We start from the raw sequence: 25,721 nt of genomic DNA on the forward strand, positions 1-25,721 counted from the left end.
GTTGTGACGTCACCGCAGGAGCACACCTGAGGCTCGTTTCGCGGCGGGAGGCGGTCGAGGTTTAAAAGACAAACCTGGAGCACGTGTTGTTCGGTTGTGGCTTCTTCGTGACGGCCGGGATCCATCTACCCCCCCTTTTTTTTTCTTTTCCAACTCCAGCGTTAGAGTTTATTTATTTTATTTAGAGGTTAAACTCAACCGACATGTTTGAGGTAAGTCACCGGCGTTAATCATCACTTTGTTATTGTGTTGTCCACTTTAAGCTTTTGGTTTCCCTTTTGCCTTCATGAGGTTCTGCTTGTAAAATAATAATTCTTCCAATGTGAGCGCTGCTTTAATCCTATAAAAGCAAAGAATACAAGAGGCAATAAGATTTAATTCTCTCAGTTTAATCCCCTGATTAATTATAAATGAATATAGTTGCAAATGCTGAAATGGAGTCAGATCATTAAAATTTCAGCCTTTACAAATGTTTGGAGGTCGTTTAAACGCTATTAAAGAAAGATACACTGTAAAATATTTCAGGTCAGTGAAACTTGGAAAGCTAAAAAAACTAAAAATGTAAAAACCACTTCAACTCGAAAAGCTAAAACTTGAGGTTTAGCTTTATTTTATTAAATTAAACCCACTGGAGAAAACCTGTTTTGGTCAAATCAAAGTTCAGATTGAAATCCAGAAGTTTTATTAAATTCATATCAGCTACTGTTTTAAGTTGAGAATTAATGTTTTTATTTCTGCTTAATTTTCACATCTTGACGACTAGTGGTCAAGTTTTAAAGTTTATCTGAACTTCAGACCAATTAAACATCTGGTTGGTTCATAATTCTGTTGTTTAATCTACTTTATAGTAATTCTGTCTGATTACAAAATATTTCCCAGTAAATACATCACTTTTTTTCAACTGATAAGTTAAAGACACAAGTTAAATGAACATCAACCACCATTAAGTTTAGAAAACGCATTCATGACCAGTTTCTAATACTGAACTTAATTTAGAGTTAAAGAGAAGAAATGGTTTAATGGAGCTGTAATGCATTACTGTCATTTTCTTATTTCATTGGTAAAAAGTCATTATAGTGTGTATCAACTTTGATTCCTCTAGAACAATACAACTTGGAGGGATTCTGATTTTTGTGATGGAAAAATTGTTTAAATCTACCTTAATTGTGACTCTGTTCTCTCCTCTTCGTTATAAATACCTCACATTCTGTGTTGTGGTTTAATCTGTGGTGTTTCACAAGGTTTGGTCAGTTGCCACAACTCAACAGTTTAGTTACTTTCCACTGTGTTCCTACGATACCAAAAGTATCGATATTTTGCTTTAAGAATCGATTTTAGAGCATAAAGGCCTGGTATCAGAATTATCGATCTGCACATCGCTACAAGTAACGCCTCCTTTGTCATTTTCCTATTTTGCAAGTTCATCCCGCTGCCACTCCAAAATATTTGATGCCACCGATTTCCTTTCCACTACGGAGTAAAATTATGGATACTGATTTGATACCGATATTGTGTCTAGTAAACCTAAATAAAGTGGTGTATTTCAAATCATGGCTTCATAAAGAATACAAGACATCAGTAATTTATTTTAAACTCGAAAGAATCGATATTTTAATTTGAGAATCGAGTATCGGACGTATCGATATTCCAGTATCGATCCATTGTTTACATATCCATCTTTTCTTTAGCTAATTAGAGTGTGTATAAATGGTAAGGGGTTAAGATATAAACATTAAATATTACAAAATAATTAACCGGTGCAGGCAAAAAAGAGACAAAAAAAAACCTTACGAAGACTCCACCTTATGTCATGATGTAAAACTTCACGCCCCTTTTCGGACATTTAAGTGAAGTTATTGTACTGTTAAGTTTGTATCTTTTATATATGTTTTGTATTTGTTTGTTGTGAATAAATCCCTAAATCAAAACTTCCTCACATGACTACTTGATGAAAGTGTAACCTGCTGAACTCTTTTCTCCTCCAGACCAGCAGTGACGACCTGTTCCTGCCCTCCTACCAGGACGAGGAGCTGGTGGACAACCTGCTGTCCAGCGAGGACTCTGATGGAGACGGTGGTGGTGGTGGAGGAGGAGAAGGGGGAGGAGGAGGAAGCTCCCTCTCCTTAGCCAAGGCCCTCCTCCCCCTGGTGGACTCGTCCCCGACCCCCCTCATCCCCTGGGTCTGCTCCACCCGCTACAAGACCGAGCTCTGCACCAGCTACTCGGCCAGCGGCTTCTGCAAGTACGCGGAGCGCTGCCAGTTCGCGCACGGCCTCCACGAGCTCCACGTGCCCTTCCGCCACCCGAAGTACAAGACGGAGCTGTGCCGCAGCTACCACACCACGGGCTACTGCTACTACGGCAGCCGCTGCCTCTTCGTGCACGGCTCCGCGGAGCAGCGCCCCACGCTGCGCCGGCGCAGGAACGTGCCGTGCCGCACCTTCCGCTCCTTCGGCGTCTGCCCCTTCGGCACGCGCTGCAACTTCCTGCACGTGGAGGGCGCGGACGCGGGTCGCGAGGAGAAGACCCCGCCGCCGCCGCCTCCTCCTCCTCCTCCCAGCAGCCCCCACCCGCAGGGTAAGGAGTGGAGGCCCCGGGGGGCTCTGTGCCGCACCTTCAGCTCCTTCGGGTTCTGCCTGTACGGAACGCGGTGCCGGTTCCAGCACGGCCTCCCCACAAAGCTGAAGACCCCCGAGCAGAGCCAGTCCCCGGGCAGCTCGGGTTTACCCTCGTCCACCTCCTCTTCGCCTCCGCCGACGCCTCCTCTGGACACGCCGCCCTCCGAGGCCACGGCCCACAACGCCTTCACCTTCTCCAGCCAACACCTGAGCGACCTCCTGCTGCCGCTGGCGCTGCACCTGCAGCAGCTGGAGAGCTCCAAGGCCCAGGACATCTGGGACAACCGGGCACTCTGATTGAAAGCACTCAACGCCACAATTAAATCTTTCTTTTTTATATATATATTATTATAACCTCCCTTACTTTAGATTTTTATTTTTTATTTTTAAAACTGAGGTGGTTTGACTTGTTTATCAGCAGGTCAGTCTGGCCTTGACCTCCAGAGTAGCTCAGTCTCCTGAATACTTACCGATGCTAAGCTAGCTATGTGTAATATTTTTTTAAAAACTATTGTACATATTTTAATCAAGTAAATGAAACGTCTGACCTCTGTGTTGTAAATAAACAGATTTTAAACCTTATTTGCTTGTTTTCTCTAATCTTTTAATTGCTCTGAGTTATTTGGGAATCTTTTATTTTGGCATCACGTTTAAACAGGAAGTAGTCCTCATATGTGGACACTAGGATCATTTCATCATATTAAAGTCACAAATGTGTAAAAATATTTGAAACTGTCCAGTTTAATACTAGAACTTGACTTATTAAAGATGGAACAATGATGTCCCAACGTCCTCAAACGAGTAGCCTACTTGCTAATTAGCGACGTTGCTCTTTATTGCATCATATCAAACTGAAAACGTTACATGAACATTAAGGTAAACTTTGCTACCACTAGATGACGGAATATAGCGTCCACTAATGGGACAATGGGTTTAAATAAAGCAAAAACTTGCTGTACCTGTATGAGGATGTAGGGTCTAAAGAAGTTACAGCTGTTTGTTTGGAAGACAAGTGAAACTATTTAGCAGTGGAGTTGACATGCAGACCCCTGATCTCGATGTATTTGGCAAAATTAACCTTTGTCAAATTTTAAATGAGTTCCTGGAAGTGTCGGCTACTTCAGCACTCGTTTCTTTCTGGCAAACTGACTTGTTGTTGCTGACTTGTTTAGGAAATCCTTTCCTTAAAGGCAATATATTGATGTTTTCCCTCTTTAGTCAATAGTTGGTCAAATGTACACAGATCAGGCATAACATTAAGACCACCTTCATATTGTTAAGGTCTGACTTGTGATTCATCAGAGAATGGACATGGTTTTCGTTCCTAAACCGTTTTTCTGTTGCCCTCAAGTAGTGTCATAGCTATGTGGGGTGGGGATGTCCGGTCTCGGTGGGAGCTACATGTATAAGTAACAAGTTTTCCAAGCAGAACACTGAATTGTCACAAAATGGTTTTAATATTTACTTCTCCGGTTGGTGGTTGTAATGTTGTGGCTGATTGGTGTAAATTCTGTAGGGTTCTGTTCAATAAAGTAAGAATTTATACAAATTTGTCTTTTTGTTTTGTTTTGTTTCATCTATATTAAGGAGGTAACTTTACTAGTTTTTACTTTGTTTTGTTTTTTCAACTGAAAATCAATGGGGTGTAGCGGCCACTGTCTGTGCTCTTACTCTGAAGGTTATTCAGAGACCGTGCTCTTATTCTGAAGGCTGCGCCGGATGTGTTCAATCTCACGTCGCCGTTAAAATGGCGGCTCCGTGGATGTTGTAGTTTGTGTTTGGTGCACAGTGCAGGTTTAAACTTCTCGGCGACAGCGACATTCAGTCTTCAGAGGTTTAAGAGAAGAAGGTAAAGTCCGAAGTTGGTTTTATTTTATTTTATTTTTTAAAAAATCGCTGCGTTTTCGTGGCTGTTATTCGACGGTTAACTTGTTTTTTTTTGTTGTTTTGTTTTGTTTTTGTGTAGCATGCTATTGTTGATAGCTTAACAAGATTACCCCATGTGCTAGTTCACGTTTTTGGGTTTACTTCACACACACATATATATCTTAAAGCAATTGTCGTTTTATTCGTTTTAATGATGTGTCAAATCCTCGCAAATGTTTCTTTTGGAGAGGGCTTGACGTCGTGACGTCACTTAATCGCGACACGGACACACAGGTTGTAAATATGTGTTTTTGTTTCATTCTCCACACATTTTTAAAGTATTATAACAGTTTTTCTTTGCTCAAACATCAGTATATATTATATATATTTAATATTAAGTATATAACCGACTGATCTTAAATAACCATGTGACTTTATTTAGCCCGATTAATACTTCTTTAAGTCCAACTTAATGTAGTGTAAATGTAAAAATCCCCAGTTTAAAACCGAGACAAAACTGTCACCTCTAGTCTGATTAAAGTAACTTGAAGTGTTGAGCATTAATGTTATCTCACTGATTTTTTAGTTCTGTTTTTTTTTTCAGGTGCAGTACATATCTGAAGTCATTTTTTGGTGCATTTCTTGTTTTTCAAGAGCATTAATTCTTATTGGTTGTTGTCTTTATTCATGATATTCATAAATGTCAAATATATTCAGCCTCCACCACTATTTAACTTTGGTTAGTTTAACATCAAACTGTGGTTAGTTGCTTAAAGCCTGACATAGTCTGTCCACTTCTACACCTTTGTTATATTTTGCATAATCTTTCATCTCATTTTTCTTCTTTCTAGTGTCTGACTTGTATTTGTTGCACTGCCAGAGGATCAGTTAAGTCTAATTGTATCTGATTTTGGTTTCTCCAGTGTCCGTGGGATCATGGGGGACCGGGAGGAGCGCCGCTTCGCCGAGGTTTCCCGGGACTCTGTCAAGCTCATGGCTGAGAGCGCCGGCGTGGAGCTCGGGGACGACGTGGCCGCCCTGCTGGCCGAGGACGTGTGCTACCGGCTCCGGGAGGCGACGCAGGTCAGGATCAGCGAGTTTAAAGGTTCCCGACTTGTTGGAGATTCAGCGCTGACGGTTTTTATTTCTTTATTCAAAACCCGAAAAACAGAGCAGCTCCCAGTTCATGAGACACGCCAAGAGGAGGAAGCTGACGGTGGAGGACTTCAGCAGAGCTCTGCGCTGGAGCAACGTGGAGGTGACCTGAAGTCTGCTCATCATGTGTGAGCTCAGCCTGACTGGACCTGAACGTACTCTGTGTTTGTTTTTGTTTTTTTTAAACCAGGCGATCTGTGGCTACGGGGCTCAGGAGCCTCTGCCTTTTCGCTCGGTGAAAGAAGGAGAGCTCTTCTTCGTGGAGGATCGGGACATCAACCTGGTGGAGTTGGCCCTGGCTACCAACATCCCCAAAGGCTGTGCAGAGACCATGGTGCGAGGTATGAAACCCCCCCACCCCCACTCCCACTCCCACAGACTCCCACAGATTTACAGTCGTAACTAATCATGTCTCCTGGTTCTCTGTCAGTGAACGTGTCGTATCTGGACGGGAAAGGAAACCTGGAGCCTCAGGGGACAGGTGAGACTCAACTACAACGATAGAAAAAGCCACTTATAAATGTTCAGACATGCACCGATCAGGCGTAACATTATGACCACCTCACTAATATTGTGCAGGTCTCCAAAACAGTTGTGAGGGGATGAAGGGAAATCACCCTCAGACACTTGATCAGTTTGGGATCTAGTGAATTTGGAGGTCAGGTCAACACTTTGCCTTTCTAGCAGCTGGTTTATCGAAGCTTCTCTTTAATCCGCCGTGAAAACTAAACACAAATAAAAACAATACTGAACAGATCAATAACATAACAGAGCGTACAACACAAAAAAAACCCATAGGTGGCTCTCATACATGACAATAAATGAAAAACAAACTAATTCAAAGAACATCTAGTAAAGGAAAAGGGGGCGTGGTCGCAAAATCTTTGGTAAATTAGACACTATATATATTTTAAATTCCCACCATAAACTTTAAATACACATTAACATGAGTCTAACATATTTTAGTAAAGGGATAAGGGATTAATATCGCTTAATACTGAATGCAAAATGTTCTTCAGTAACCAAAGTTGGCACAGAATTAAATTGGTTGAATCCTATAATGTCTTTTATCAATGAAACCAGAATAAAATGACATATTTTCATGCAGCATTTACTCAAACACGACTCGTGTCCAGAGCTCTGATTGGTTCAGAAAGATGCTGCTGTCCCATAAACCACCCAGAGGAACGTTAAAGGGTTTTTAAATATGTGACGTTGTGTTGATTGAATCGTTCCAGTTCCCACCGCGGTCCAGTCTCTGTCCGACGAGCTGCTCAAGTACTACCAGCAGATCACACGGGCCATCCTGGGGGAGGACCCCCACCTCATGAAGGTGAGCTGCTGCCCATCAATCAATCACTAGACGCCTCTCGAAGGGAAAAAAGAACTCCTAAATGATGTTTCCTCGTGTTGCAGGTGGCTCTGCTGGACCTCCAGTCCAACTCTAAGATCGCTGCCCTGCTTCCTTACTTCGTCTACGTCATCAGTGGAGTAAGTGTTTGTCTTCGTCAGGTCTTGATTTGCTGCTTCATCACAGCTTGAGTTTGAGTATTTATTTATTTATTTATTATTTTAGGTGAAATCTGTCAGCCACGACCTGGAGCAGCTCAACCGTCTCCTGCACATGGTGAAGAGCCTGGTCCAGAACCCGTACCTGTACCTGGGCTCGTACGTCCGCAGCCTGGTCTCCAGCGTCATGTACTGTATCCTGGAGCCTCTGGCTGCTTCCATCAACCCCCTCAACGACCACTGGACCCTCAGGGACTACGCCGCCCTGCTGCTCAGCCACATCTTCTGGTGAGTGGATCCCCTTCGTCCCACCAGCTTCGATAAGTAATCTGATTACTGATTAGTTTACGAGTTACTTTAGGACATCTGGACATGTTCGTTCCACCGGGTGAATCTCTAGCTCTCTGTCTTCCTCTGTCCAGGACTCACGGTGACCTGGTGAGTGGCCTCTACCACCAGATCTTGCTTTCCCTCCAGAAAGTCCTGTCCGACCCGGTGAGACCCCTCTGCTCCCACTACGGAGCCGTGGTGGGTCTTCACGCTCTGGGATGGAAGGTACGTTCACGGCTTTCACTCCGCCTCTCGTTTCATTACATTTGTTAATTTATCCAACTGGGACAAAGCAGATTAATTAACATTGGTGAATTGGGCGTCGGGGTAAATGTGCCGGACTTTGTACAAATGCTAAGTTTCAGTCTTAGTCCCATAATATTAAAATAACAATCATACAAAAGACAATTACAGAACCAGACACAGAGATCTGGTAACTGTCTAGATCAAGAATATTATTCTTTTTTTTAGGACGTTACAGTAATGAAAGTGAAGAGGTTTCCTGTCCAAAATGTTAACTTCTTTCTTAAAGAGAGACTTGTTAGGTTTTAATGTACTTTCTTCAGTAATTTACGTGTGAAAACATCTCGACATGTTTATAGACTTGAGCTGTTTTGGAGGTAAGAAGTGGTTTTATAGATTGAATTTAATGGTGTTTGTTATTTTTTTTAAAGCATTTAAATGATCGGTTTGTATTTAAACTCTTCTACTGCATCAAGTCTCTCCATTAACCGTTACAGGTGTTTGATCGCCCTCTGCTGACTGACGAGACAAAAACATGCAAAATAGTCTTTTTAGTGACTAAGGTGCAAACAAGATTGAGCTTCTTGTTTTGTTTTGTTTGACATATAGTACAGTATCATCAGCGTAAAGATTAACATTAGGTGGGTGATTTACATAGAGACTGAACAGAATTGGCCCCAGAATGGAACCTTGGGGAACACCAGTGTAAATGGACCGGACTCATTTTCAGTCGTAGTCATAAGGCTACATACTACAAATCATATAAATAGACAATTACAAAACCAGACACAGGCAGGAAATGTCAATACAATAAACAATATTATAATAAAACAGTTTGACCCACAATTATTAAAACGTGAATGGACCAAGAATCCAGAGACAAGGCATCAGATTAAGACCAGAATTTAGGCTATATGAGTATATATTTGGTTTATTTTACCAATGTTTGAGGCTTTTTTTTTAAATTTTAATTATTTATTATTTACAGTAAGTAGTTGCCACAGTTTCTGATGTGTGGTGGTAACTTGTTCCAGGAACATGTTCCTCTTCCAGATACGACCATTTCAGAGCCTCCGTCTTCTTCCTCATTGGATGAATTCATTCATCAGTTTCAGTCCAATCCGTTTCACTCTAATTCAGCAGCTGTTGCCTTATTCACACAGGATTTAGTTTTACCTGGGGACCAGTGGTAATTCTGACGACTCCTCTGTCTCCTCCTGCCAAACGATCTGCATCAACCTGTGTTTCTGTTTTTAATTTATTCGTTGCCAGGCTGTGGAGAGGGTGCTCTTTCCACACCTCCCTGCCTACTGGGCAAACCTCCAGGCCGTACTGGACGACTACTCCGTCTCCAACGCTCAGGTCAAGGCAGATGGACACAAGGTTTACGGAGCCATTCTGGTCAGTAAAACATTTGCAGTTTATTTTTTTATGAATATATATTGAAAGTGAAGCAGGAAGTAGAAACAAAAACACCTGCGTAGGCTACGTACGTATGTCCTGCAGTACCTTAAAAGAGTCTTTAAAACTAAAATGTAAATGACAAATGTTGTTTTATATAAAACTACTAAATGTAAACTTTTCCATGATCTACTTTGCTCTAAAACTAAAGGAAACATCTGGAGTTATTTATTTGTTATTATTTTAACGTGGCCTCTGATCTGATCTGAGTTTATAAACGATCCCCCTCCTGTCCTGTAGGTGGCGGTGGAGCGCCTCCTGAAGATGAAGGCCCTCTCCTTGTCCCAGTCTGCAGAGGGAGGCTCCAGCTCTCAGCCGGGCTCCGCGGTGGGTGGCTACAGGGTGAGCTCCCCCGGCCTCAGCCCCCCCCCGGAGCCCCTGTCCGAGGCCGCCCTGGGGATAGCCAGCCACCTCCAGGCCGGGGGGGCCGGCTGCCCCTGGGAGGAGTGGACCCCGGTGCCCCTCCCGGCCATGTACTGCGAGCTCTACTCCTTCTTCGGGGACAGCCTGGCCGTCAGGTTCAGCACGGGGCCCGGGTTCGGCAGCTACCCCCCCTGCGGTTCGACCCAGCTCGGCGAGGCCAGGAAGGACCCCCCCGGCCCCGCCTCCAACCCGGACACCGCCCGGAAGATGCCCCAGCTCACGGCCAATCTCAACATCAGCCCCAGGCAGGATGGGAGCCCCCGGACAGATCCGCCCCCGCCGAGCCTGGCGGCCACGGGACCAGGACGGTAAAGATATCTGCCACAACATTAAAACCCCTCACAATGTATTTTTACTATTCTGTTCAATTAAATCTTTTCCTCCTCAGGTCTCTGCCTCGCTCCTCCTCTTCCTCCTCCTCCTCCTCCTCCGTGCAGCGCTCCCGATCCTCCTCGGCCAGGGCGGGGCAGCGGTCGGCCGGCCCCTCCCGCGACGTCTTCCCCAAGTCTCGCTTCACCTCCCCTCAAACGGGGCCCCCGGCGTTCGCCTTCCTCATCGGCGGGCGGCAGATGGGGCGCCGCTGCCAAGGCCGACGCCCCTTCCAGACGACCTTCACGCCGACGCCGCCTCTGTCCGCCGTCCCGCCTCGCGCCTACGCCCACAAACTGCCCGTGATCGGCCGGGTGGGGAAACCCGTACGCCGCTGGACTTGTTCCCACTACTCCCTTTATCTACCTCTGTGATGAGCCTCGGACTGTGTCAGCTACGGACTTCTTTAGCCTCATGTTAACGCTGTCCTGACCAAAACAACCAACGTTATTTAGCTCTTAATATATATACACCGATCAGCCACAACATTATGACAATTCAACGTTCTGCTGGGAAACTTTTAGACCTGGTATTCATTGGCGTGGATGTTGGCGTGGACACCACCCCCGCCCAATAGCAATGACACTCCTTGTAACAGGATGGCAGCCTGACACAAAAATGGTTTGGGAACAACTCAAAAAAAGCATGAAGAGCAGCACAAGGCGTTGACCTGACCTCCAAATTCATCTGTAGGATGATCCCCTCCACCCATACGACCAAAAGACCCCCCATGTTTTGGGGGTAGGTTTTGGAGACCTACACAATCCTAGGAAGGTGGTCATAATGTTATGGCTGATTGGTGTATATTTAACAGGATTTAAATAACCATTGTTCATCAGTGTTGTGTCACTTGGAACAGAAATGTGGCTAAAAGGTCAAAAACTGGGTAAGAGGTTGAGCGATGAAACGAAACTTTTTGTGTTTTCCACAAATAAATATTTTATAGTTGACTTTTTTTTCACAACAACTTTGTCTGTATTTCCTCATTGATGTGTCTGGTGTCTCCGTGACCCTCTGTTGCCTTTCTAAATATTTAAAAGCCCGAGTGTCTCAGTGTCTGGTTGCAGCCTGCACAGAAACACAACAGCAGCAGCGGCAGCAGCATCGTTGTCCGACAATGTCTCGGCTCGTGAGCTCCCTGGGCGTCTTCCTCCAGGTGAACGCCTTCGCCTGCCTCACCCTCTCCTACCTGCTCTACGTCCTGCTGGGAGGCCTGGTGTTCACCTTGGTGGAGAGGCCGGTGGAGGAGGAGCTGAGGGCGGAGGTGGAGGAGCTGCATCGCGCCTTCCTGCGGGAGAACCCTTGCGTTGAAGAGGGCCGGCTGGGGGAGCTGCTGGGTAGAGCTCTGTGGGCGCAGGACAGCGACGTGGCCGTCCTGAACGACGAGGCGGACGAGACGGGCTCGGACTTCACGTCCTCGCTCTACTTTGTCATCGTCACTCTCACCACCATCGGTAAGATGAGAGTCATGTGAGTTTCTGGTCGGTAACGCCGGTACATGTTCTTATTTAAACTCCTGAAGGCTTGAATGGGACGTCTTCAAGAATCTCTTGCCCTTCTTTTTTTGAAAGTTTTTTTGGATATATACAACAAACCTGCATGACCGAGAACCTTTGCAGACCTAATAACAGTAGTAATATCTGTTTGTTTGTCCTTGTAAGATTGAGACGATTTAAATTTTACTTGTAGTTCAAAGCTAAATTCATTATTCACTAAAATAATAGATAAGATTCCTTGGGCATGGCTATAAAATATACAGTCTCGTGTATGACGTTCACTAAAATGTGAATGAAACTGTCATGAGCACAGCATGTTTAGAGAGAATTAAAGGGGACCTATGATAGAACTCTGGGGAACACCACGATTAATTAGTCTCTCAAGTAGGATAGTAAAGGATTGTAACTTTGGACCCTTTAGACCAGTGGTTCCCAACCGAGGGTCCACGCTCCACCATGGGATGGCGCCAAAAACTTGTCTGATCTGAGCTCACTTTTTGTTTTCACCTGTTTCATCAGTTTTTAAACCGTATTGGTTGTGTCTCCCTACATGTGAAATGCAGGTCTTGAAGTATTCCATGTTGGATCTCCGGTGTGTGGCGTTGATTGCGATTTAAAACAATAAATAAATAAACGGGATCCATGGACTGCACCATATTTATGTCCAATGAATTCACATTTTCTTTCTTCCGCAGGCTCTGACACTTACACCCCCAAATCAGATGAGGCCAAACTGTTCTGTATCTTCTACTGCACCCTGGGGATCCCCTTCACCATGTTCCTCCTCACCCTCCTCTCCAGGCTCCTCCTCCCTGTCGTCACCCACGCCCCCCTCTACCACCTACGCTATCTCTGGGGGCTGCCCCACCCTCACGCCGCCCTCGTCCACAGCCTGTCCCTCTTTGTGCTCGTCGTCCTCGTCCTCTTCGTCCTCCCCGCCCTCCTGGTGTCCGTGGTGGTGGAGCCAGACTGGAGCTTCCTGGACGCTCTGTTCTTCTGCTTCGTCACTCTGAGCACCGTGGGCCAGGGAGGAAGCTCTCTGGGGAGGAGCTGGGGGCCGACGGCCAAGGAGACACTCAAACTCCTCACCACATGTAACAACCACGTCCTTGTTTTATTATGACGTGTTACTGGTGTTAAGAAGTCAAATGTTGGCACTGGTGGAATCATTCAAGTTGTCAGAAGACATTAAAACTAAAGGATCCATGGAAATGTTTCACCATCTAGTGAAGCCCCATAAAATACAACAATGCACCAACCAACACAACAATGTTGCCAACATGACCCTTAAATCGACCCAACAACGACCAACCCCAACCAGCATTGACCACACAGACCCAAACCAGCCACAACCTGAACCAATCAACACTAACCAGAACGAACCAAAACCACCCCAAACCCGACCCAAACCAACCAAAGCTGACACAACACCGTCGCCAACCCCAACAACACTGACCCTGACCTGAACCAACCAAAACTGATCCCAACACCGACCAGGACCAACCAACACCAATCTGAACCAACCAAATCCGACCTGATCCAACCAAAACTGAACCAACCGAACATGAACAAACTCCAAAAAACCACAACCTGAACCAACCAACACAGATATGAGCCAACCAAAACTGACCCAACCCCAACAACACTGACCCCAAAATTGACCTGAACCAACTAACACCAACCTGAATCAACCAAAACCAACGCCAACGCAAACCAACAAAACTGTCCAGAACCAACCTAAACTGACCCAACACTGGCCTGAACCAACCAAACGCGAAAAAACTCCAAACAACCACAACCTGAACCAACCAACACAAATATGAGCCTATCAAAACTGACCCAAACCACCAAAACTGACCTGAATCCAACCAAAACTGACCTCACACTGACCTGTACCAACCAACACTAACACTGACTCAATACCAATCATCATCAACACCAACCAGCACCAATAATTCTTTGCGTCAGGTGATTACCAGGAAGAATCTTTGCACAGGGGACAGAAATAAATATATATATATATTCATAGTATAAATCCTCAAATCAAAAACATAAGTCAGCAATAGTTCTGTTTTTCCTTTTGTTTTTCTAGTTCTACATTTTTTTTTTAGTTTCTTTTCCAAATGTGTACCTCCCTTTCAGTTTGGCCTCTTTTAGCTCATTGTTTGTTGTTTTTAGCCTCTGTACTTGGTGTCATCCATTTATGCTACCTCCTCCACATGAGGCAAACGTCAGTTCATGAGTTCAGACGGTGGTTAAAAAGGATCTAAACATAGAAATGAAAACATATTTTTAAAGCTGCCTAAAGACAAAGTCGTTTCATCATTTTGTTGCAGAATAAAGGAATTTGTTTTGATCTATTTAAGTGAAAACAGTATTAACCCTATGTAAAATACTATCTAAATATCTAGTAGTTGGGACATAAAGACTCGTTCTTCCTCACAGGTTACCTTGTCGTGGGCCTGGTGGCGATCGTCGTCTTTAAGGACACTCTGCTGCAGGTTCCCCAGGTTCTGGCAGCCATGAGGCTCTTCTCCGGTCCACACTACACAGACCTGGAAGGTTTCCACCTCGGTGAAATGACACTGAGTAACGACGGCTGTGAGGGGCAGCCTGAGTACTCCCAGTCCGTCTGTACCATCTCCTCCACGCCACTGGAGCTCAAGAGCCCCTGTTCAGACCTTCCCAGAGACGGAGTCCTTGCTACTAAAACCACCTCATGTTCATAACTGCACATATAAGGCTCCTTCAGCTTCTGATTCAGTTTCCTTTTATGTCCATGTACACTTGGTGGACTCTCCTTCAGTCACATTTCAGATAGAAGCTGCAGTTCATAGAGAAATTAAATAACAATGATTGACAGTGCTGCCTGTTTTTATACAGTCTATGCATTATCTGCAACACGTAGTCATTTTGTTTTCCGGTTCATTTTCACACCACTGTCACACCATTTTCACATATAACACAAACAAGAAACAACAATCTGTGTGCAAATCCCTCAGACAGGAACTGTAAAAGACGAAATAAAACCCTTAATTTATCATGACATAATCAATTTCACACACAAAGAGTATAATTTAACCAAAACATGGACTCTATCCATGAGTAGTAATGAAAAAAAAGTCATTCATACTATTGCATATTTCATACTCCTTAATTATTTTACATTTTTAGGCTTTTCTTAAAGTCAACGGTGTCCTACACAACTCATTTTGTCATCTAGATCGTTCCATAGTTTGATTCCTGGAATAGAAACATCTATATTTAACATCAGTTCTCACTATGCATGCTTCAAAAATACACAACTATCTTACATTAGCATTTACGTCTCTTAATTCTAATTATTTTTATATACCCTGTGGAGGACGATTGTTCCTAATTCTATAAGTTATTTCCACCATTTTTTATATTCACAATATCCAAGAATTTTAAGATACCCTATGAATAATTGATTGGTAGATTTATTATTTTAGTAGCTTTTTTCAGAATTTTTATTATTTTACAGATTTCTCCAGACCTCAACCCAATATAACATAAATATGGCATCATAAGTGAAAAATATAATATTTGTAAGCTTTTTCTTTGTTTAGCAGTTTATTTATTTTATAAGTAATAGCAACAGATTTGGATAATTTCTGCATTACATACTCGGTATTGGTTTTCCAACACAGCCCGATTGTTGCTCCCCAGAAACTTAGAAATTTCAGTTTCAACCCCATTTCAGCAAAGTTTAATTTCACTTTTTGTCGCGTGTGTATTTGTTTGTGTGTCTGCTGCTCGGACTCGTCCGACCACAAGGTGTCACAGCCAAACTAATCGATACATGTGTACGTATGTAATCTGGGCTGCGCTCACGATTAGTTCCTGCTTTCGCGTCGCTATCAGTCTGCACAAATATACTCTGCGAGGCGTGCGCAGATAAGACTGGGTGTGCGCGCAGGAAACATAATACGATAGGAAACGATTATCAGCCCGAAAACGGTCATTGATAGTCGTGCATCGGGCAGAGTGGCTGCAGACAGACGCCCGTTGTTGTGTGTTTTCCTGTGTTTGTGAATGTGAGGCTGTGCCCTGCGCCGCCAGGCCTCGCCCCTCCTTCACAACACAGAGCTCGACTTATGGGTGAAGTCATGTCCTTGACATTTACACTGAGGCTGCAGATGCATGGGGTGGTACATATACATTTATTTATTTTACATATATGAATTATAATCTAACAAATTTGACCCGTCTCAGTGTTTCTGTGTCATATAATTTGATTTAAATGTGGTCTAATGCACATAAGTTGAGAGTTTTAGGCTTTAGAAGTAGTGAAACGACAATAATGGGGGTTAATTTTTGTGTAAACACAAGGCAAGATGGAGCAAATTTAGCTAAAACTCACTGAAATTTAAGACTTAATGCGTTTTCATGGTCAGATTGAATCAGATGGTGGAATATGAAGAGTTTTGAGTTGAGCTGAGTCACCGCTCACTGCCCTCTTTGTCTTGGGTCAGCAGTTTATGATGACTGATGGTCATGACAGCCTTGTGACGGCCGGTCACCAGACACATGAGCCTCCTCGAGCCGGGGTCCAACATCGGGTCAAATACCAGAGCCGGCAGTCGTCCTCTCGCTCCTTCCTATTGGGACGGCGTTTCTGTTTAAATGCACGTGATCGGGACTAGTTGCTTTTTAAAAAAAAGTAAGAAAAGTGTCACGATTAGCTTCGTCCTGCTTCTCGTCCCGGTGGACAGATGCTGCCTTCGGCTCTTCTGCTTTTGTGTTTGTTTTCACCATAAAGATGGATGTAACTGCTCCTTTAAAGCGAGGTCAAAGCAAGTAGAGCTCCCCCTGGTGTCTGGCTTCAGTATGGGTCATAAGCCCCGCCCCCTCTGTGTTAGTGGGCGGGTCTAAAACACTAAAATAATTTATTTTCAAGGATGGTTTCCGTCGTTTTAGGTATTCAATAATACAAATACAAATGCATGTTCAAGTGTCAATTTGGAAACAGGTTGTGACATAATGGCGTCCACCAGTTGCTATGACAACTGCAAAATGGCCCCGTGGCACCGTGAGAGTTGTACAAATGTTTTTAACAAATAAATTCAGACTCTAATCCAACATTTCTTTGTAAGTGGTGGAGGTAGAGCAGAGCGTAGTGTTAATTAAACAGGTGATTGTGGAGGAAGTGTGGGAGGGGCATCATTATCGTGGCTCCGCCCTCGGACTGTACTGATCAGACCCTTTTTGAGTTGCTCCTAAAGCGTTTTTGTGGCTGATACTATCAACGAGTGTCATTGCTATGGGGTGGGGGGTGTCTGCTCTGGTCTAGGTGAGTGCTACAAGTCTAAGTAACATCTAGGTCCAAATGTTTCCCAGTAGAACGTATCACAAGATAGTTAAAATGTTATTGGCTTCTCTTGTCAGTGGTCATAATGTTGTGGCTGATCTGATCTGATTTATATTTTTTCATCAAAGTTTATTAATTATAAGTTATTTTTCAGCTTTACGGCCAAAAAGGAGGTTTGTAATAAATCGAGCTTCCTAAAAGCTTCCAATGAGTTTTCTTTATCCAGCGTTTATCAGAAAAGAGCTTTTATCATTTCTGCCATTGTTCTTGTCTTTAGTCCCAGTTGAGTTGCAGATAAAATCGTCTGTGTCATTCCACGGCTCATTGCGGCGTCTCCTCAGAGGTCACACATGTGTTAGTGTGTTTGTGAGCGACAGCCGACAGGTGTTTGGCTTAGCCGGGCTATATTTACAAAGGTCACGGATGGAAGTACGGGGTGTGATGCGGCCGCGGATCTGATTACTCTCAACTCTCAAGTACATGCTTCCACACTCTCAGAGAGTTTGACTTTAATTCTCCGAGGTGTTTCACTCGGCTCGAATAGAACAAGACAATTCTTTGCTATATTGTTGGGCAGAGGTGCATATTCTTTTTAGCAAATTGTGATATTTCAAACTCAAATCCCATAAAAAACATAACAGTTCATGTGGTTACCATTCAAAAATTCTCCCCTTTTTTTAAATATAAATCTTTTAATCACTTTAGTCCTGAACATAAACACCAACAATTTGACTAATTTCTTACTGTTAACCCTTCATATGCCAGTGTTTATGACGGCATCAAAAAAATTTTGCGATTTTTTTTTAAGGAAAACAAAATTTTAAGGAAAAAAACAAAAATTTAAATGTTTTCAATAATGCAAAGTAGATTCCAAGGCTCTAATAAGGAAAATCCACTGAATGCAAGTTTCTGAAAGACAACACAGATACATCAATCAGCCATAACATTATGACCACCTTCCTAATATTGTGTAGGTTTCTCTTGTGCCTCCAAAACAGCTGTGATTCATCAGAGAATGGACATGGATCTTCTGAGGGTGTTGTTAGTGAGGGGTCTTTGGGTCATAGGGGTTGAGGGGAGGGGTCCATATGGTGGGATCTAGTGTATTTGGAGGCCAGGCTTTTTTTGAGTTGTTCCTGTTTCATGGTAGAATGTGGGCAGAAACCTCTTTGTATAATACACTGCAAAGACCCTGGTGTTGAAACCCAACTGAATCACGCTGCTGTGTCCTCTAAAGCCAGGATACACACCAACTGGTGGGTGGCCCTCAGACAGGAAGTGGATTGTTTAGGAATGACATAAACTCGTGGAGCTGCCACCATAACCCCCCCCCCCTCCGACCCCACCAGGCTGAGGACTGAAACAATAAGAAAACAATAACAACAAAAAAAAACAGCCGAAGCTGTATCTCAGCCCGTGAATAGTCGACATCCTGGAAGCTCTTCGCTCTGCTTTACATGTAATTTAAAGTTACACCATCACTATCCATCCAGGCCCCCAGAGAGAGCTGTCACCGAGCCACAGGAACCAGGAAAATGCTTTTCCCAGAATAGTGTTTTCTCCCAGACAAACATAACCTCGCCACAGTAGATCTTTAGCTAAAAACAAAAAAACGCCAGCTTTTATAAATGTGTTCTTCCCACATGTGGAGACGCTTGTTTCTGTCTTCTTATTTTTACCCACCCTAATGCAGCTGTTTCACAGCGAGCCTGGGGAGTGGAGAGGGTTTTTTTTGGGGGGCGGGGGGCTTTCATAATGGGAACACCAGGGACTTGGAAGCTGGACACGTCCCTTCGGTCTCAGATGGAGATGAGGACACTGTGTACCAGGAATGAACCGCTGGACTACAAGTACATGTGGGGCTTCTTTTTCTAGATGCATTAGATGTGAAAGTGTCGTCCCATGTCTGGTATCAGCACCGATGTAACTAGATTAATTACTCCCTGAGTCTTTGGGGAACCTTGGCTAGTGCTCACAGTGAGTCGTATTTAACATCTGCATTTGGTTTGGATGTATGACACAGAGTCTCTTCTCAACTACTCAGATTTAATAATGAGCTGAACTGATACCCCACCTCTTGTCCCCGTGTCACATGGGACTGGCTCCGTCTTAATTTTCTGAATATCTGCATAAAAATCTGTTAGCACGGTTAAAAATTTCAGTCCGAATCTGGACGTATAGTCAGGTACCAAACATTGACTGTTTATATTCTGGACAAACTACATTCTGAATTTCAAAAATGAAGCCCAAAGTGGGCGGAGCCTGCAGTCGCCATGTTGGATGAGCTATACTCCGCCCTCCACACTCAGATACTCTAAATATGGACATAGGGGTTGTGTTGGTGCGGGACTAAACGTTGGACGTTGAGACCCGCCCACCCAACTCTCCGCTTTCTGTTAGCTAAACGCGGGAACGCTCTTAACTATGTAGAATTTTAAACTTATATAACTTAATAAAAAATAAACCACAGTTGTCATGAATAGTGAAATAAACGATTGAGACCAAAATATTTTTTTGTACCAGGCTGTAAACAATAATGCTGAAAAGTTGTTCTTTTTAACATGGAGGTCTATGGGGATTTTCTCCCTTTTGGAGCCTCAAGTGGCCACTCGATGAACTGCAGTTTTTTGCACTTCCGCATGGGCTTCATCACTCAGACCCGGAAGTAACCACCTGGTACCAATTCAAGTTCAAACTGGTGTTGCCAACAGCCAATGAAAAAGAGAGAGTGGACGGGGTCTAGGAAGTAGCTTCAAAGGACAGTTAAAAACATTGATGGCGAGCGACAAGAGCGGGAGATTGATGGAAACCTGGACCTCAGAAATACAGGAGGGATTGTAGATTGTTATTTAATTGTTGGTTGTGTTGTTTTGTTGTGAAATTGAGTACTGTGCTGGGTGTGGACTCCAGGAAGAATAGCTATGGCCTTAGCCAAAGCTAATGGAGACCAAGATAAATAAATAAATAGATTAATGGAGTGGGAATAGGGCTGCATAATGTTGGTTGCAAACCGCAAGAGTTCAGTCGGGCTTTAGTTGGTTTGATGAATCATGTCGTCTCAGTTACTATTCTGTGATTGGTTAGAAATTGGAAGTGGGCGTGGCTAATGCAGAAAGGCAGGAAATGCTAGGGTCCTGAACACTCGCAGTGTAATCTTGATGGGATCCAACAAAAACAGTGGTGAAAATGACAGACATCTGAAAACAAAATTTATTAAAAAAAAATCTCCCACAATGCTTAGTGTGTGTGACATGTGCTGCAGTGGGAGGGGCCTATGAGGACTCCCCTAAAAATCTTTGTAAGTAAAGAAGAGATTCAGTTAAGTGTCAAACATTTAAGACATTAAAGTTAAAGCTTGTGTGTCTCTTTCTTTCTTTAATCGTCTCGTAACACGATACATGGAACTAAAATTCTTCCTGTTTTCTCTTTTGTTTTCACTTCAGCCCTTTTGCCTTTGTGAAGGTCTCTGTTGTCGTATTCAGTCCACTCCTGATCCTGTTGTTGTGTCTTGGCGTTCATGCAGTCTGGTCTGGAACATGAATGCTCATTGTACAGCGCAGAGGCCCCGGGCTACTCCCTTTATTTAACTCCAGCACAACGGCCACATTTCTACTGTAGACTAATGTAAACGTTCCTCCCTGTAACGTATTCAGTGTTTGGACTCAGATAAAACACATTGAGAGACTCAAAGAAAGGTGGTCGGCCCTGTGACGCTCTGCAGTTACATTTAGATCCAACTCTGTTGGCTAGAGTACGATGACATGAGCTGAGAAGATTAGGAGCCCTGGGAACTTAAGTTCTGGCCACAATGGGAAAGAAATTTTTTTTTATTTTAATTTAATCTTATTTTTTTGTGGAAATATTTATGGAGAATTCTTAAGCTGCATGCTCAGTTGCACATAAAATTTTAAATAATAATAATAATAAAAAACACTCTTGGAAAACACAAATTAAAAGAAAAATAAGTCTAAAAAATTACAGTAAATTAAAGTATATATATAAAAATAAACTCTTGACACTTGAAAATCTCTATGAAATAGGAAAAAAAGATCTAAGATACAAATTAAATTAAATTAAAAACAGCCTTGAAAACTTAATTTAATTTAATATAACAACAAATAAAAATAAAGCTGGCCAAAAATAAACACTCTTGAAAAACTCTAACAAACATTATTATATATCTTATTTAGTTCATATAAAATAAAACAAACAACATTTAAATATGTACAAGCTGTTTCATGATTCTTATTTCAAGTTTCCCCCTTTCACCTACTGAAGAGCAGACAGATAAAACATCGTTTTCGAGTTTTAAATTCCAATAATAATAAATGTCTCTTATAATATGGGACGTTTTAATGAACCTCCATAATTCATTGCGGGTGTGGATGTGGGTGTTTTCCTGTGTGTGTCTTCTCAGAATTGACATTTTATTTCCAGGTGCTCTATGTGTCAGTGACAGATTATAAATAGACGGAGGGCTAAACTGGAAAAGTCCCTCCAGCTGAAAGCAGGAGGAGGACGAGGAGGAGGAGGACAGCGTCACAGATAATTTCTGTTTTTACTTTCAGTCCTGGATCATATCTCCTCATCACTGGCTCCCTAATCACAGTCTCTCTCTGTAAAACACTGTTTACATGTGTTATATTACAGCCCTGAGTGGACGAGTCACAGACACAGATGACTACAGAGGAGAAGGATCCACGTCTCGTCAGACTGATGTTTGCTTCTGTTTATACTAAGCAAATTACCATGTGAGCATTATGTATGAATCAGCCCTAAAAAATAAACTCTAACATCTTCACAGAGACACACTTACTCTTATCTGCCAGTGTCTCTGTTTTAAAGAAGCTCATTTAACATCATTTATGTCAGACTGAAACTAAAACATCATCCTGTTGTTGTGCTCGTTGTTATTATATTACAATGATGAATGGGAGGTGACTCCCACTGTGGCTTGTGCAGCTCCTCTCAGTTCTGTCAATTCAGCCAAAATGACACAGGAAGTACTGAACTCCACAGAGTCCTGAATGACTGAATAAATTAAATATGCACCGATCAGCCACAACAAAACACAAAAAATATGATGACAGCACATTATTCATGAAAAAAAAATAATTCAAGCTGAATCCATTCATTTGTAAAGTGGGCAAGTTTTATCCTGAAAAAGATAAAACAGTTTTTATCAATTTATACAAAGAACAAAAAGACAAAACAAAACCAATAAGTTGCTCTGCTTCAATAACAACTGCTAAAACTGCTAAAACTGCTAACCTCTCTTCCACTTCCACTTCCACAGGCTTTAATAGTATTTAAACTGTAAAATTAATTAAAAAAAAAAAAGGTGAAGCTGTTGTGCGATTGGCTGAACCAACAGATGTGAAAAGCAGTCAGAGATATATTTTTATATTTATACAGATATCTGCCAAAGAAAAGAGAAGTAAATGTTTCGCTGCATTAGAAGAAACAACTGGAGTCCAGACGCAGAAACCTGGTGTTGTGGTTCACATTTAGTGTCAGGAAATATTAATTTATGATGTATTTTAAGTTAATTCTTAAGTTAACGTTGCGGAGGGCTGTCAGATAAGTTTGTGGATGTTGTTGTTTTGGCGTAGTTATGGTCGACAGTAACTATTTCAGTTCTAACACTAAATAACAATAAAACAATAAACTGAATATTTGTGATCACTCCTCATCTTCCTTTTTAATGTATTGTATGGCCAACGTTACTTCTCAGTAAAGCTCTTCGTGTTAGCATCTTTTATTTAGCTACAATTATCATAACTGAAATGACCTAAAACTAACTGTAACTGAGGCTAATCCACTTTTCCAAAGCCATTCTAATTCGCATGGATCATTGATGAGTCAATTTGTCCTTAATTTGATCTGATAATCCACATTTTCCCCAGTCTCGCTGTATTTACTGATACATTTCACCATGTTTTTGCCACTCAGGGGGCGTGGCCCCCGGGTGGCAGTGGCGTCGTATCCTCTATTATAATATATAAACATCCTATACGTCATGATGTCATCTAGAAGTACTGGATAATCACCCCGAGCCTTATTAACCAGCTGAAAAGACACACATCGCCCCCTAGTGTGGAGGAGGAGGAGGACATCTTCCCGTCATTTATTCGATTTTTCTCGATAAACTGGGACAAGGACCACATAATGTTGTGACTGATCGGTATATGTACATATTTTATATATATATATATATATATATATATATATATATATATATATATATATATACATATATATATATATACTGGACTTTTATTTTTGAAGTACGCGCCTCCGTGTTCCGCTTCTCCTCCGGCTCGGAGGCGTGTGTTTGTTTTGTTGACACCGGCGCTGAGCTGTCAGCGGAGCAGGTGGAGTCTGTCAATCCACTTTCATTCCCCCCCCAACACACACCACACAACACCACCAGCACCAGCACCAGCCTCAGAGGAGCCCCGGCACAGGGACGACAAGGAGCCGGAGGAGGGAGGGGGCACACACAAGCACGCGTTCGCCTCGTCTCGATGTCGGTTTAATCGAGTCTGTTTTGGAGCTAAATGATCTGAGAGTCTCGACCATGACTTCGGTTTGGAAGCGGCTGCAGCGCGTCGGAAAGAAAGCGGCCAAGTTCCAGTTTGCTGCTTCGTTTCAAGAGCTGGTTGTGGAGTGCACCAACAAGTGGTAAGTACCCACATTTACTCTCTCACACACACACACACATATATAAATATAATATATCGTGCAAGTGTTATAATTTGGATCCGGTTCATTATTATCATTATCACCAGAGAGGGAAGCAAATGTTTCCTGATTTAAAATCTAAAAAAATCTCTTTGGGAAGTTTTGTGCAGAGCAAATTTCTTTGACTCGTCTTCCGCATCTTCATTAACACATTAAAAAAAATAAATAAATAACAGAAACTCCCTGTTTTCCCCCAACAGAGGAGGAGGAGGAGATGAACACGCCCCGTTACTTCCGCGTTTTTTTTTCTTCTTAATATTGCGTCCTGTTAACTAAAGCAGTTAAACAGTCTCTACCCCCCAAAAATAATAATAAAATATATATATTTAAATGAATAAATCCTCCGTATGTGATAATGAGTGATGATCCGTGGAATAGCAGCTGCTGGTGACTTCATGTCTACAGGTGGAGGAGGAAGGATGCAGACATCAACACCATCAGCACCAGTAACTGGGGGTTTCACAATAACAAGGTCGTGGAATTAAATTCCTCCCAGTGCCAACTTTAAATCTCACAAGACACGGCTGGGACTGTTACCCTCGGCTGGACTGAGCTCAACTGGGCGGCAGCTGAAGGAAACGCCTCGCAAATTTATTTTCAAGTAGCACAAACAACAGGAAATACATCCCAGATATATTATAGGAAGTGTGTGTTTTGGTTATTTAAACTAGCTAATAAAAAAAAAGGCAATAAACTTACCATATAAAAAAACTGTAGAAAGTAATAAATTTATATTCTTGAATAGAACAGACAGTTCATGTGCTACATACTGTGAGCTGCACATATGTATAGCCTGTATAAAAACAGGCAGCACCTCAGCTATATTAGAAGCATTTAATAGTATCGCACAGCTAGATGGGATAGTGGATGGGATACTGAAGCCAGGACTGACATGTCACGGTAGTATGGGCTTCATTTTTAGTGAACTGCTGCTATGACCGGCTGAACCCCTCCCCTGTCTTCTAGGAGGTGTCCATGTTGTCATTGTCACGTGATCAGTGGCTAGTGGACTAGTTTTTGCTAGTATTTGCTGGTGTTGTGAGTGTTTGCGGGGCTTGTTTCCATGATGTTTGTATACAGTGCGAAACTGCTGAAATGCTGTAAACAAAAGAAGAAGAAATAGAGAATATAGGGGATTTATAGAGGATCTTATGATGCGTTCCAGTTGGACCCAGAAGTCAGAATTTCCGAGTTGCAGATTAGAATTTTCAACCAGAACTTTCCCCCGAAGTCAGATTTTCTACTCGTAAATTCGTAGAATCCTCACTACCCCCGAATTGAGTTTAGAAGATGGCCGCCCCGTATGGAAACAGTAGTTAGAAGCTCCTGTAATATTCTGTTTATTAGCACTTCTGATTAGTTTTTGTTGCATTAAATTGCTCATACAGACAAAACTACAAGCTCATGTCATGCTAACAACAGCTAAATGTAATAGCCTGTTTAATTTAGAATTTGTGTTACTTATATAGCCTAAATTTAGTTTAACATTAAAGTTTTTGATATTAACTAATATGATAATAGTGGTGGGGTTGGCACATAACACAACTATACGTCAAAAAGCTTTGGTGTATAGTCCTAAATCCGTCTCTGTGTGGACAGGGTGTTTCTTTGAATTGCATATGGCTGTTTATTTATTTAGCCCATTAGCGCTTTGTACAGGTTTACAAAAAAAGCTTGGTACATACTCTGTGAAGTGAGAAACATGTTCTCGCTCCTGTGGCTCGTTCTCACCAGGTTATTTATATTTAACGAGAAACTCAAGTGTCGAACTCAGGGGAAGTCCTCATAGGCTCCTCCTACTTCAGCATTTTCTTATTATATTTGGATATCGACCCGTTGCTATGACGACCTTGTCCGACAGATAACCCCGTTCATTCGTCATGCACCCGCACACACTTTAATATTACTGCCCAGGAGAGATTAGTGATCACATTGAGAATATTAGCATCTGGGAGCTCACAGAGTGGACGCTAGCCGCATTAGCCACGCCCACTTCCAATTTTTGACCAATCGCAGAATAGCAACCACATGAGAAAAATGAAGAAACTGCAAGAACACATTTCTCAACCCTCATAGAGTACGTAATAACCTTAACATAAGATTTTTACGTGTTTTAGTTAAAAGGCAGAAAATGTGGCGTTCAGCTGTTTATATTGTGGCCGACTTGTGGGTGAC

At 42.6% G+C, this 25,721-nt stretch overlaps 4 protein-coding genes across 4 annotated transcripts in view; all 4 read left to right on the forward strand.

Moving 5' to 3' along the window:
• The first annotated feature begins 95 nt into the window (after window positions 1-95).
• Window positions 96-3,200, forward strand: cth1 (cysteine three histidine 1). Its single transcript, XM_047568140.1, has 2 exons — window positions 96-212; window positions 1,986-3,200. The coding sequence occupies exons 1-2, from the start codon at window positions 204-206 to the stop codon at window positions 2,913-2,915; spliced, it is 939 nt and encodes a 312-aa protein (XP_047424096.1). The 5' UTR covers window positions 96-203; the 3' UTR covers window positions 2,916-3,200.
• Window positions 3,201-4,315: 1,115 nt separating this feature from the next.
• taf6l (TAF6-like RNA polymerase II, p300/CBP-associated factor (PCAF)-associated factor) lies at window positions 4,316-10,941 on the forward strand. Its single transcript, XM_047568116.1, has 12 exons — window positions 4,316-4,467; window positions 5,408-5,567; window positions 5,656-5,742; window positions 5,830-5,980; window positions 6,070-6,120; window positions 6,878-6,972; window positions 7,056-7,130; window positions 7,216-7,436; window positions 7,571-7,703; window positions 8,994-9,122; window positions 9,423-9,913; window positions 9,994-10,941. Exons 2-12 carry the CDS (start codon window positions 5,421-5,423, stop codon window positions 10,346-10,348), a joined length of 1,935 nt encoding a protein of 644 aa, XP_047424072.1. The 5' UTR covers window positions 4,316-4,467; window positions 5,408-5,420; the 3' UTR covers window positions 10,349-10,941.
• Window positions 10,942-11,065: 124 nt separating this feature from the next.
• On the forward strand, window positions 11,066-14,537 carry kcnk7 (potassium channel, subfamily K, member 7). Its single transcript, XM_047568128.1, has 3 exons — window positions 11,066-11,428; window positions 12,166-12,564; window positions 13,916-14,537. Exons 1-3 carry the CDS (start codon window positions 11,092-11,094, stop codon window positions 14,197-14,199), a joined length of 1,020 nt encoding a protein of 339 aa, XP_047424084.1. The 5' UTR covers window positions 11,066-11,091; the 3' UTR covers window positions 14,200-14,537.
• Window positions 14,538-23,201: 8,664 nt separating this feature from the next.
• The window catches only part of ehbp1l1a (EH domain binding protein 1-like 1a), a 38,325-nt gene continuing 35,805 nt past the window's right edge, over window positions 23,202-25,721 (forward strand). The window contains exon 1 of the mRNA XM_047579617.1: window positions 23,202-23,486. Within this exon, the coding sequence (XP_047435573.1) occupies window positions 23,383-23,486 (104 nt within the window). The 5' untranslated portion in view covers window positions 23,202-23,382. The remainder of the gene's footprint in view (window positions 23,487-25,721) is intronic.

Source organism: Mugil cephalus, chromosome 1, assembly GCF_022458985.1.
Source record: "Mugil cephalus isolate CIBA_MC_2020 chromosome 1, CIBA_Mcephalus_1.1, whole genome shotgun sequence".
Classification (NCBI taxonomy): Eukaryota; Metazoa; Chordata; class Actinopteri; order Mugiliformes; family Mugilidae; genus Mugil; species Mugil cephalus.